At 41.1% G+C, this 14,586-nt stretch overlaps 1 protein-coding gene across 3 annotated transcripts in view; it reads left to right on the forward strand.

Annotated features, from left to right (window-relative positions):
- The window catches only part of tulp3 (TUB like protein 3), a 33,181-nt gene that overhangs the window by 15,725 nt on the left and 2,870 nt on the right, over positions 1-14,586 (forward strand). For all 3 annotated transcript variants that reach the window (XM_080757402.1, XM_080757403.1, XM_080757401.1), the window contains exons 4-10: positions 865-1,027; positions 1,436-1,657; positions 3,900-4,030; positions 4,910-5,101; positions 5,744-5,856; positions 13,638-13,755; positions 13,925-14,023. In XM_080757402.1, coding sequence (XP_080613528.1) covers positions 865-1,027; positions 1,436-1,657; positions 3,900-4,030; positions 4,910-5,101; positions 5,744-5,856; positions 13,638-13,755; positions 13,925-14,023 — 1,038 coding nt within the window. The remainder of the gene's footprint in view (positions 1-864; positions 1,028-1,435; positions 1,658-3,899; positions 4,031-4,909; positions 5,102-5,743; positions 5,857-13,637; positions 13,756-13,924; positions 14,024-14,586) is intronic.

Consider the following 14,586-nt stretch of genomic DNA (forward strand, 5'->3'; position numbering starts at 1 on the left):
GAACCAAACGAAACAAAGTGGGGCATTTTTCGCATGTTTTTCTGAACCGCTTTCACAAAGTCGTGGTTGTCTGGGTTTCTGGGTTTCTAAAAGAGATTAAAGTTCTCTCAGTCACGACGACTGATTTTGGTCATTTCGATGTCGTAGAAGTCAGCATGTCTTCTATGAAAGCATGTGTAGTGTTTAATAATGAATATTCCATATTGCTTATTGGGCAGAGCGTATCACAACGTATTGTTGACTGGGGTTGGGCAGTTCGAGACCCGGCCGATATACAGTTGAATCTGCCGTGTCATGCACATGCTTGGCCATGCACTGAAAATAGGCCCCTTTTGGTCATAGTGGAGATTCTAAGCTTTCTGTCGGGCGGCAGTGACTCAGGAGGAGGTAGAGATAGAGCCTCCTGGCTTCGTGTCAGAGTGTCCTTGAAGGCGATAAGCAGGTCGGTAGCTTGCATAGTTTGCGAGTGTGTGTGTGTGTGTGTGTGTGTGGAAATGTGTGAATATAATGCGAGAGAGGACCTAGAATCTGCACATCCCTTACGGAGCTATGTGTGTGTGTGGGTGGCTGGCTGGCTGGGTAGGTGTCTGGGTATGAGCACGAAAACAGCATGGTTGTTTTTCACCACCTGTGCGCAACCTAACGCACACACAAACACACACACACACACACACGCACGTATTAACTGTATATATGATGCTGCCGGAGGGGTGCCCTAGGCACCATCAAACACAGCTTTACGCCGCAGCACTGATTGCCTACACCTGGCCTGGCTGCAGGGCACTGTTCCATGGATTTACGGCCTCCTCTCATTCCTTCCTCATAAATAAACTGTTACTAAATCTCCCTGCCTCGGTCCACTAGAGGGCGCTGTTGGAGCAGAAGCAGCGGAGGAAGCGACAGGAGCCTCTGATGGTGCAGCCCAACCCCGAGGCGCGGCCGCGGCGCTCCAGGCCCAGGCGCAGCGAGGAGCAGGCGCCGCTGGTCGATTCTCGCCTCAGCATCACCAGCGACGTCATCATGGACGGTGAGAAAGGTTATAACACCATTACGAGTTGTCTAAATGTCATTAGTTGGTTTCAGGCGAGCTGTATTGTGCTTTAATAATGAAATGCCACATGACATCACTGCTTAAACCAAACATTAAAAGTTCATAGACCATGCACATGACCTCACAAGTGGGGTCCTGTTTTTGAGTGGGCGCTAGCCCCTCCTATGCACAGCTTTGTGTGTGTGTCTGATAAGAGCGCCCCTCACTGTCATTTCTTTTTGAGGGGCATGCTTAAAGACAAACATTAAAAGTCGATTGACTTCGCTGCCACATTTTCTGAAAGACAGACATTGTCTTGTGTCAATAAGGGGTTTTAAATAGAGATAAAAGACGTGATGATGTTGAAACTCTATAAAGAAACTGTTGAGACACACCACCCCATAGGTATAGATGGTCCTGCTGCATTCCTGGGCGCAGAAACCCCTGACCTGGGTGCAAAGATCCAGATCCTGTCAGTGAGCCAGCCACAGCCACAGCTACTACAACCGCAGCCCCACGTGCAACCCCCCCAGCCCCCCACCACCGCTGACGAACCCGAGAGGGACGGGGACACAGAGACGCTCCTGGAGCCCAAGACAGACCTCCATGAGCTGCTACAGAAACGAGGTGGGCACTGAATAATAGGTACTGGGGTCGAGCACTTTGTCCGCCACTGGACATAATGAATGAGAATCGTGATAGCATTCAGTTATTTTAAGCCGTGTATACTTCATTGTACAATATACCGGTAGTCTAAATCAGGGGTAGGCAACCTTTGGCACTGGTGCCAACAATGGCACAAAGGAGGGTGCTCACTGGTACACTGGCATAAAAAAAAACTACCGGTAAATAAACAATAAAAAAAAATGTAGTCAAATAAATGAATTCACTCATATGTGTATGTACTGTAAATTACATCCTGCACATCATTCTACATTCATTAAAACTCTGAACTCTGGCTGGGGAGGGAGATAGGAGGGCTAAAGTGACACACTATCTAGAAACTAAAAACATGGCACTTTGTTTAAAAAGGTTGCAGACCCCTGGTCTAAATCACTGGTTCCCAAACAGTGGGTCGGGAGTCGGGACCCATTTGTGGGTCACGGAAGCATTTTTATGGGTCCCTTTATTTTTTCCTATACACAGGTTCAATGTTTGTTTTGTTAACGCCATTGACAACGAAGGGGACATTTACGTCATAATGTCATCATATTGTCTCTTATTGTTAATGGCTGGTTAATGTTTGTGTTGGCACCGTTTGTTTTACATCACCATTACATCACCTACTGTAATCAACATGAGTTAGACTTTAATATATTAGCGCCCCTCACTTCACACGGTTGTGATTTTTGTTTCCTACATTTTTCATGAATTGAAACGAAAATTCAATACGTTTTTCCCCGGTAATTTCAGGGAGAAATAAAAGACAAATCTAAGCTATTCCATAAATTAGAAAACAAATGTTTAAGAAGTAGAGAAAATAGCCGATCTACAAGCTCATAATGCGGTGAGCTTGTAGATCTGCTATTTTGGGTTTGGGTCCCCGGGCTAAAATATTTGGGAACGACTGGTGTAAAATAGCCAATCTACAAGGTCGCAACTTATCACACAGATCTGCACATTTACTCTATTTATTTTCAGGTTCAAAACATTTTCGAGGAAAAAAAGTTTCAAAGTTTTGACTGGCCGAGTTGATGTAGTTCAGCATGAGACACTGCCGCCTGCCACCACCGGGTGGTGCAGACGTAGAACGGGGCTGAGATTGATAGTGACACGCTGAGAAAATGGCTCATTAAATTATAGGGCGGCACATCATTCATAGTGCACTGCATTATGAGCTGCTCTGTTATCCCTACTGTGAACCATTATACTAACACCTCCATGCTTCAAGACACAGATTTATGTCACTCTGTCCCCCCTTAACATTAATGGCCATGCCTCTCGGGAAGCCAAAGGAAATAGAAGTACACTCATATGAGGACACCTATTCAAATGACCAATCATGAAAATAGCAGGTCTACAATACAAGCTCACTCATGTGTGCACTGCTCATACATACTTTGAAATAGGGACGCCATGGTTAATGTGGTTAAATGAACGCCTTCGTCTCTCCGAGGTGTAAAGAGGCTGCATGCAGCCTGTGAAAGACGTTTTAGCGGAGGCGGGCAGATACATTTGGGGGCTTGAATAGTGAGCAGGGCACCAGCTGTCAATTCAAGTGAGTTTGTTTCTATGGTCAACAGACTGTGGATTGTTCATTTACTTTTAAATTAAGCGGTCGCTGTGCTCTAATAGAGCTGAACTCAGGTTGGCTTTTATATTTATAATTTCATGAATATTTGGCCTTTACAATTACATTTTGTCAAACATCAAAGATCTGTAAAGGGATATACGACTCATTTGGAGTTGGAGACTCATTGTTTTACCTCCTAAATTAAAGACAGTCAGGGTAAGAAATGAGTGTGTTATTAATGTTTGGATAATTCATTTGAAATTGAAGACATGAATAAATATTCTGGATTTAACACACAACAAATGAGCCTGCAAAACAGTTCAGTTCAGTGAAAACATCCCTAATTGACCATATTCATACATCTGCCATTTTTGAGTGGTGCAACCACTCCAAGAAACGGCAATGTCCGTGTTGTTCACCTATGTGTTCACCTATGTGATGTTAATGAGCACCAGTATATGACTATGAGTACCAGTAGGGGTGCTGTTGTGCCAGAAACAGAGAGAGGGATAGTGCTGCACTGTTGCACCACTCGGTTCACACGGGTGTGATTTTCTTGTACTCTCTACTCTCATCCCTGAGTAGAAGTAAGAGCAAAAATGTCCAACTCATTGGAGCCTCTTCTCCTTCGCCCAGGTCTGTCTGGCAGCATGAACTATGACGAGGCCAGTGAGGATGAGGATGGAGAGGAAGAACGGACATGCTCCCTGTCCCCCAACGCAGACACCACCAGGCCCGCCTCTGCCTCCAGCATCAAGTCCAATTCAGTACGTAGCTCACAGACAAACTCACAGACGTTATAGTGAATTTCCAAAGTGATCAAATTATTTTGTGCAATTAAAAGGTCAGTTAGATGATGATAAAAAAGGTGAGTATGTGAATACCAATGATGAGTAGGCCTACCATTTCAGGAATTGTTTACTCATGAATTACATTGTTTCAGTACCTTGGTGTTTAAACTTTTAGCATTCCTACTTCCTCTAATGTTAACTCTAAACAACTATCCTCTCTCTCTCTCTCTCTCTCTCTCTCTCTCTCTCTCTCTCTCTCTCTCTCTCTCTCTCTCTCTCTCTCTCTCTCTTCAATGCAATTTAAATAAGTTAAATTTGTTCTCCGGATATCATTACCATTACTCCAGTCAATGGAATGTATCTTGTTACACCATGAATACAACCAGGGGGATCATCTGTGCTGGCCTGGCATAGCCAGCCAGGCCTTTATCTGCCTTTGCAATGCATATTGCCCCTGCAGGCAGATTGAGTCTGGCCCCTATCAACTATAACTAAGCATTATGTTATTTATGTTACTTTAGCTATTGAAAAATAGCAGATCTACACGCTCATGCTACGAGCTTGTAGGTCTGCTATTTTTGAAAAGTCCTGAAAATGTGGCACAAATCTTTGAATATATATTCTTTCAGAAGACTTTTTATTTATCGGTATCGCTACGCGAGGCTACGTCTCTGCACCGCCCATGCCCTCCCCAAATATTACACAGTTAGAATATCCAGTGTTAATTCATCCATTTGTTTCTCTGAGAGTGTATAAATGTAGACAAATGGATCGTACCGTACGGTTATGATGTGTACACATTCTCTCTCTCGAGGCACATTTTAAAACATGAATACATTGATTGGCGTCCATCAGGAGCTGGTGCCCCCTGGCTCGCCCACGGCAGAGAGCTCGCTCATTGACGTGGACAACCTGGAGGAGTTTGTGGTGCGTCCGGCCCCGCGCGGAGTCACCGTCAAGTGCCGCATCACCCGGGACAAGAAGGGCATGGACCGGGGCCTCTATCCCACCTACTTCATGCACATGGAGAGAGAGGACGGCAGGAGGGTGAGAGATAACGAGGCATTCTTGCCATACATTAGTTCTATAGGTAGTAGGTACAAGTAAGACGCGAGGAACGCGGGAAGCGAACGCAGCTCGAATAAATTACGTACTTTTTTACGTTTTTTTAAGTGTTTTTTTTAAGTTACGTTTTTTTTAGTGTATGTGTGCGTGTGTGCGTGATAGTATTTTAAATATAGCACTTTATGTAGACTTAGATAGTATTTTAAACAGACTTATACTTATAGCAGCATGTTATGTAGACAGCACTAGAATTGCATTTTATGTAGTCATAGCACTTTATAGTACACATGTATAATATATAATATAGTATAGTATGTATAGTTTACATAGATATTCCACTGTTACGTTCTTAGCTTACGCATGTTTCATGATAACTACTTTTTATATATGTGATGTATGCCATGCTTTTTGTTATTGCTTAATGTAAGTCGCTCTGGATTAAGAGCGTCTGCTAAATGCCTAAATTGTAAATTGTAACAGATAAAGCAAACAGACAGAGGCTCTTGAGTGTATGCAGGGATGACTGATTTCTTTCTCTCTGCTTCTGTCTCTGTCTCTCTTTCACACACACACACACACACTCTCTCTCTCTCTCTCTCTCTCTCTCTGCATCTCTCTCTCCAGGTGTTTCTGCTAGCAGGGAGGAAGAGGAAAAAGAGCAAGACGTCCAATTACCTTATTTCAGTAGACGCCACAGACCTTTCACGAGAGGGAGAGAGCTTCATGGGTAAACTGAGGTAAAGCCATGTGCTGGCGCTCCACTCTGCACAGCACACTAATCTCAAAATGTCACTTGTTAATAATATACAGTACATGGATTACAGTCAAATGTCACTTGTTAATAATATACAGTACATGGATTACAGTCAAATGTCACTTGCAAATCCACGATAACCCTGTACCCTTCTGGCTTCTGAAAATGAAGTACCGCAGGATCTGTGTAGTACCTCAGTTCCATAACCAACTCGTTAATGTATTGATTTAAGTTCCAGCTCAAGGCTATAGCCTATAGGCCTACTTGGCAAATACCTTTTCTATTGAACAATTGCACACTCGGCCTGCAGAGGTAAAATAGATATCTAGATATATATTTTTATCAGAGCTGCATTGATTCATGTGGGGAAGTCAGTCTTTTTTTTTTTCATCTCACTGTCATCTGTCTGAATGCCATGTGGAGAATAGATTTGTTCTGATCATGGACACGTATAGGCCTATATATATATATATATATATATATATATATATATATATATATATATAGCCAAAAGCCAGTCGGGCCACGCCGTTATATTAATTCTCCAATGTGAATTTCACCCAGATTGGACTCTGTTCAGCGGCAGCATGCTGCAGACAGCCACACACACACACACACACACACACACACACACACACACACCGACAGTCAGAGAACTGACTCAAAGGAGCTCCGTAACAAAACAATTTAAATAGGCATACTGCAGGCATTACTACACTAAACAACGTTGGATTCGTACAGTGCAGAATGCAGATAAGTGTATGTTCTTATTAAGATTGTGAGTTTGTTTTTTAACATGCAGCGCGAGTCCGCGAGAGCCGATCTACAAGCTCACAACGCGTTGCACTGCGAGTAGAAGGCTGCCGAGTGAGCAGCGCAATCGTGCATGCTAGAAATATCCTAATAAATAAATAAAAAGGTGTCGGGCTTGCAGGGGCAGTTTCTGTATGGGACTCTAGGCTAACTTGCCTCTAGAATGCATGCATATATAGGCATACAAGTGATACTTGGCTTTTATATAGGCATATCGTTTTTTATGTGCTGACCAATGTTGGGGACACATGCCTACATATTTTATCTGCGGTTTGGGAACTATTTATTGATTCAGCATTTAGACTAAAGCTATGGGCTCAGATCCATGCCAATATTATCTGTGTGTTCGTAAAAGAAAATGCGTAAAAAAACAATCTGTAAAATAAAAATGCGTAAAAAAACAATCCGTAAAAGAAAAATGCGTAAAAAAACAATCTGTAAAATAAAAATGCGTAAAAAAACAATCTGTAAAAGAAAAATGCGTAAAAGTTACAGATGCTTTTTTTGGTTCCCCAGTGATATCACTGCCAAAATTCACATGACGGCTGAGAGCCAATCACTTACGAACAGAAAAAAAGACAACCTAAATTACGGCTGCTTTTTTTGGTTCCCCAGTGATATCACTGCCAAAAATCACATGACGGCTGAGAGCCAATCACGTGAGGCCTTTTCCTCTACCCAATCAAAAAGCTCCATAAGTCTGCCTGGCAACTGAGGTTGCCATGTTTGTCTGGGGCTACGTTATAAGTATAAGTATAAGTTTATGAGTTACAAGTTTAGCTATATTATATCCATATCTTGTCTTAAAACAACCACTCAATGGCATTATTGACTAATTCATTATTTTATAATGATATATATATGATATATATATATATATATATATATATATATATATATATCACCCATTCTTGAGATAAGGGACAAAACTTTTTTCAAACTGGATTTTTTTTTTTTTTAAGATACATTCAAATCAAATAGATGTATTTGTAGACACAGGTCTCAACTACCAATCTTGAGAAGGAACAGGTTTTTCGCATAACATTTCTTTCTAAAATGGGACATTTATGCACTTAATACCTGATTCATGTCAACTCCGTCAGACACACTAAAATCCCTTTTAATTGAATTTTATCATTTCAACAATAATATAAAGTCCTCAGTTATCTTATAATGGCTTTCAGTAATCAAGTTAAGTAATACAAATCTTTTAATATTATTTTGTTCCAATATCACACTATTATGAAATATCCAATTTCTCAAAACCGTCATTTCAACCTTTATTTTCAATATTATAACATGAAAACCATGTAAAAAAAAAAAAAAATCATCATTACGTATCATTTCAGTTGGTGTTTCAATACATAAGCACAAAAGATTTGACAGCGAATTTTCTATTTCTTTGGAAATTAACAAAAACATCACGGGGCGAACGTCTGACGGAGTTGACGAACATCTGACGGAGTTGACAAGTTTAACTGATTTAGGTTCTAGACCACCTAGGATCTTGATTCTGGTGACTAATCCCACATTTTCAAGGATGAGGAATACAGTGGTACTATTTAGATTTGCCCTGTGAACATGGCAGCCATTTTTCAAAATGGCCGCCAACTTTCTGTTATTTCCCAATAACTCAAGTTCTACACCACCTAGGATCTTGATTCTGGTGACTAATCATACATTTTCAAGGATGTGGGATACATTGGTACTATTTAGATTTGTCCTGTGACCATGGTAGACATTTTTCAAAATGGCCGCCAACTTTCTGTTATTTCCCAATAACTCAAGTTCTACACCACCTAGGATCTTGATTCTGGTGACTAATCATACATTTTCAAGGGTGAGGAATACAGTTGTACTATTTAGATTTATCCTGTGACCATGGATGGTAGACATTTAAAAAAATGGTGGACCTGCTATTATTTTACCAATTTACTCAGGGAATATTATCAGAATAATATAAAATCTGTGAATACATTTCTTACCAAGAATTTTCTTCACCAATGTTTGTAAAGGTGTCTACTAACATATCCCACATTGGTTTCTATTTGACCACCCTAGGGGCATGTTTGACAGCTGCTGAAAGTTGGGTACCATCAACAAACAATATAAGGCTAAATGTTTTAAATTTCATTATGCTTTAAGTAGCATGTGGCATGTCAAACTAGGGGCTTTTCATGATTCTGGATCCATTCCAAGCATTAGTTTTGCACAAAAAACACTACGTTGGCTAAAAACGGCCATAGCCATCATCACAGATGTGATGAGGTCAGCACATGTCGGCATGGGCAAGTGGCTATGGCCAAACTAGGGGGTCTATGGCCAAACTAGGGGTCAAACTCCTTGGGCTAAATTCGGTGAGGTGAACAGTGAGCAGTGAACAGTGAGCGAAAGACTGAAGACAGAAGATTTGGCTTCAGGACCATCAGGCAGGATGTGCAGACACTGAAGGCATCAGTGTCTTTCTCTGTGTCCCCAGCATGTCAACCAAAGCAATGTTACCAAATCAAAGGAGCCTTCACCTCATGTCACCTGGGGCTGGGTGAGCAATCGTATCCTGTATCTAAACTCACAACTAAATACAGACACTTGGCCAGACTGCCGTTTGAAAGGGTCAAACCCCTCATCCTGATTGGGGAAGACCACCCCACCTAATCACACCAACCGAACAAGTGAGGTTGGGGCCTCCAGGTGGGCCAGCAGCCATCTGCACAAGACTGGGCTGGACCCTGCAGGAAAGCAATCTCCAGCCAAGACAATGTAAGTTGACTATAACAGAGCCCCAGAACACAGAGCTCAGGAGAAGGATGGAGAAACACTGGCAGGAGGCCACCAAGATACAATGCCCCAGAGACCCAGAGTGTGCCACCACTGGCAATAAGGAGATCAACTGCTGCAGCAAAGATGTCATGAAAGGCAAGTCTCCACCAAAAAAAACCCTGAACCTAATCGGGGTGTCAAGAGACCAAAGTTTCTCCCCCACAGTTCCCTGCAGTGGCCAGTGAAGTCAAACTGTGCATCTGTACCTGAAAGGGGCAAGTCAAAGGCCAGAAAGCCCACCTCCTTTTAATGTCCTGTCAGTAGAAACTCAACCTGCACCTGAAATAAGCCCTTACCTCTCCCAGAGAAAGATCATCCTTGAAAATGTAATGATTAGTCGCCAGAATCAAGATCCTTGGTGGTCTAAAACTTGAGTTATTGGTAAAATAACAGCAGGTTGGTGGTCATTTTGAAAAACAATGGCTGCCATGGTCACAGGACAAATCTAAATAGTACCACTGTATTTCTCATCTTTTAAAATGTATGATTAGTCGCCAAAATCAAGATCCTAGGTGGTCTAAAACTTGAGTTATTGTAAAATAACAGCAGGTGGCGGCCATTTTGAAAAAAAAATGGCTGCTATGGTCACAGGACAAATCTAAATATTACCAATGTACCCCACATCCTTGAAAATGTATGATTAGTCACCAGAATCAAGATCCTAGGTGGTGTAGAACTTGAGTTATTGTAAAATAACAGCAGGTGGCGGCTCTTTTGTAATATGGCTGCCATGGTCACCACGAGACAAATCTGTGATGGCCCCATAGCCAAAAATGTTCCTTAAGGCATGCTCTAACTGTGTGCCAAATTAGAATACTGCCCATTATTCAAAAACAATAATTTTATTGTTTTAGGAACACTTTTGTCAACTCCGTCAGATACACGTCAACTCCGTCAGACACAAAATCTGACGGAGTTGACGTCTGACGGAGTTGACAAAATGGCATTTGTTTTCATCTTAACCCTCTTTAGTACAATGTAGCCATTTTGTTTTTGCTTAATTTTGTTAGCTAAACCTAACCCCTAAACTAAAATAATAAACATTATTTTTGAATTCTTAACAAAGATCATAATAATGTCCTGACGGAGTTGACATGTAAAAGCTGTGACCACATTGTTATCAACATTGTTTGTTTAAAATATCAAACAATTGAATGCTTGTCAGACCAGGTACTCCACTGTTGCAACAAATATAAATGGGACTTGGAAAAGGAGTCTTCAGGCTAAATCTGTCGACAATATTTTCTGATTAATTTAAGACTTTTAAAAAAACCTGACGGAGTTGACGGAGACGTGGGACGAACATTTGATATGAGATTTTTAATAGAAAATATGAATTAAAATTAACTGTGTATATTATTTGCTATGTTGTTGACAATCTACTTTAATTTAGTATGTATATTTATGTGATTGTGAAAGTATTAGACACTTTTTTGGCAGTTTGAAATTGTGGCCACTTGCTGGGGACAGGCTAAATACAGGCCTTTTTGGGTACAGGGCCTGCTTTTAACTAATTCAGATGGAATATGAAAACAATTATAATGAAATTAAGGGCATAATAATACACAACTGTATTACACTTAACTTTGCAAGTGCTTTTATTTTTATGAATTAATTTATTTTTTACATAAAATAAGGCTCTTATGTGTGGGACATGTTTTTTCCACTTTTGTCCCTCATCTCAAGAATGAGTGATATATATGATATATGATAGCAGCCTCATCATACTATCATCATCATCACATCATCATATCATATCATATCATCATATCATATACTATATATATATATATATATACTATAATTAGTGAATCACTGCCTGCACCAATCGCTCCCACTTTTCACACGGGGGGGCAATATCGCACAACGGGCAAGGGCTAGTATAAAATAGTAATTAATACATAACTTAAAATATATATTTAATCTGGGACTGGGCTTTCCTGTCTATAGGTTTAGCTATATATCCATAATATCTTGAATTAAAACAACCAGTCAATTACACAAATTCGTTATTTTAGTAGCCTAAAATAAATAAAATAAATTCAGCTATATATCCAATATCCATATGATATTAAAACAATCGGCAAATAGGCTATATCCTAATTTCTGCACACAGGCATCATTATTTTCGTTCTGACGATTAAGTAAGGCATTGTATCATTTCACCACAGGGAGACGCTGTACGTCTTGCTCACTGTCTCATGCACACACCACCCGCACCCCCCCCCCCCCCCCCCCCTGCCTGAAACAGGATGTGACGTTTATGGGCGTTCCAATCTAGTATGATAAAAATCGCCAAAGAAGAAGAAGTCTTCACCTATCTAGTCAGGAACCATGCTCGCTCGCGGCTAAAGGCTTCTCCCCATAGAGTGGCTTGGAACAAACAAATTAGGCTACACAAACCGACAGCAGCTGAGGGAGAAGATTTTTATCATACTAGATTGGAACGCCCATAAACATCACATCCTGTTTCAGGCAGGGGGGGGGGGGGGGGGGGTGCGGGTGGTGTGTGCATGAGACAGTGAGCAAGAGGTACAGTGTCTCCCTGTGGTGAAATGATACAATGCCTTACTTAATCGTCAGAACGAAAATAATGATGCCTGTGTGCAGAAATTAGGATATAGCCTATTTGCCGATTGTTTTAATATCATATGGATATTGGATATATAGCTGAATTTATTTTAGGCTACTAAAATAACGAATTTGTGTAATTGATATATATATCATTATAAAATAATGAATTAGTCAATAATGCCATTGAGTGGTTGTTTTAAGACAAGATATGGATATAATATAGCTAAACTTGTAACTCATAAACTTATACTTATACTTATAACGTAGCCCCAGACAAACATGGCAACCTCAGTTGCCAGGCAGACTTATGGAGCTTTTTGATTGGGTAGAGGAAAAGGCCTCACGTGATTGGCTCTCAGCCGTCATGTGATTTTTGGCAGTGATATCACTGGGGAACCAAAAAAAGCAGCCGTAATTTAGGTTGTCTTTTTTTCTGTTCGTAAGTGATTGGCTCTCAGCCGTCATGTGGATTTTGGCAGTGATATCACTGGGGAACCAAAAAAAGCATCTGTAACTTTTACGCATTTTTCTTTTACAGATTGTTTTTTTACGCATTTTTCTTTTACAGATTGTTTTTTTACGCATTTTTCTTTTACGGATTGTTTTTTTACGCATTTTTCTTTTACGGATTGTTTTTTTACGCATTTTCTTTTACGAACACACAGATAATATTGGCATGGATCTGAGCCCATATTATGCCTTTTAAATAAATATACGCAAGCCGTATGCCTTTACACTACCATGGGAGCTGACGCTGATATCAACGGAGTTTCCAACCAACCAACCAACCAACCAACGTCAACGTCAAGTTCACAGAGATGGCCATGAATTCCCACGTAATGTGGGAATCCACGGAAATGCCTGTCCGCTCACGCTCCGCTCACGATATTAGTGTAAACGCCGTTGTGAATGAGGACCATGGAGTCCAAGGCACATATTGTCAAGTCCATGTGACATAATGAGGTGTCAAAGATGCCGACAAAAGGGGGCTGAAAAGGGGGCTATATAAATCCAAGTTATTATTATTATTACAGGGAGAAGCATAATGCTTATCGAGCCCCACACCTGGGTCAGTCAGTTTGCATAAATACATTCAATTAAATTGTTAGTGTTTACAGCATACTTTAAATTGTCCCATTGTCACAGTGTTTACAGCACACACATTTTCATGTTGTTGTTGTTTTGCACACATACATACAGCATACTCTCCCAGCTCCCACAAACCTGACCAATTTACAATTTAGGCATTTAGCAGACGCTCTTAATCCAGAGCGACTTACATTAAGCAAGAACAAAAAAGCATAGGAATACATCACATATATAAAATGCATTTATCATGAAACATGCGTAAGCTAAGAACGTAACTAGAACATATCTATATAATGACACTATACATATAAACTATACATATATACTATACTACCCTCTCGCTCTCTCACACGCACACTCACAACTCTCTCGTGCAAGAGTCAAGAGAGCAAAGACCTATATGGAGCTATACATTACTTTTCTTTAGACATTCTTTCAAGCATGTCACACTGCCGTGTGTTTTTGCAGGTCCAACCTGATGGGCACAAAGTTCACGGTGTACGACAACGGCACCAACCCCTGCAAGAACCCCGGGGCACTGCTGGATGAGAGCAACACACGGCAAGAGCTGGCTGCCATCTGCTATGTGGGTTGAACACGACAGACGAAAGGCACACGAGTGTGCACACACACACACACACACACACACACGCTCATACACATGTACAATATACTGAGCACTAGGAAATTATTTTCCCCTGTGTCATGTTGTCATGAAAGTGAACCATCACTGTCAATATTGTCCCATTCTGCAGGAGACTAACGTGCTAGGATTCAAAGGTCCACGAAAGATGACAGTAATCATTCCCGGGATGGACTTGAACTTCGAGAGAGTACCTGTGCGGCCAGGCAATGTGAGTCTTATCCTCTCCTGCTAGTGTTGTGAAAGTATCTGCTAAATTGTACAGTATGCTCTGTATGTAAACTTGATGTAGGTGCTCAGTGCCCTTATTTCTTTTTCACAAAAAAGTGAACTTTCAGGAAGCTTTTGAACCACTTAACCAGACACGTCCCTATTTTTGGAATGTCATTATATTCAATAATTGTATACCGGTATATTTCTTTTATTGCAAGGTTCTCCTTCAGGGAAACTCTAAATGTGCTTATTGGTTCCTTTAAAGCTTACTTACTTAATTATGCTCTTCGCCCCCAATGGGGCATAAGGCATCGATAATGTTCCTTCACCTATCACGTCTTGTCTTTGGCAACCGCAGTTGCACCGTTGCCCCATGAGAGACCCATCTCCAGCAGCTCAGCCTCTACCGTTCTGCGCCAGGCGATCTTAGGTCGGCCTCGTTTTCCTTTTCCCTTTGGGGTGTCCATCTGAGGGGCACTTTGGGGATCCGCTTTGGAGGCATTCGGAGTACTGTCCAGGCCATTTTAGACGACGGTGCTTAACTTCTGTGGTCACATCTCG

Source organism: Protomyctophum bolini (genome assembly GCF_963924005.1).
Source record: "Protomyctophum bolini genome assembly, chromosome: 23".
Lineage (NCBI taxonomy): Eukaryota > Metazoa > Chordata > Actinopteri > Myctophiformes > Myctophidae > Protomyctophum > Protomyctophum bolini.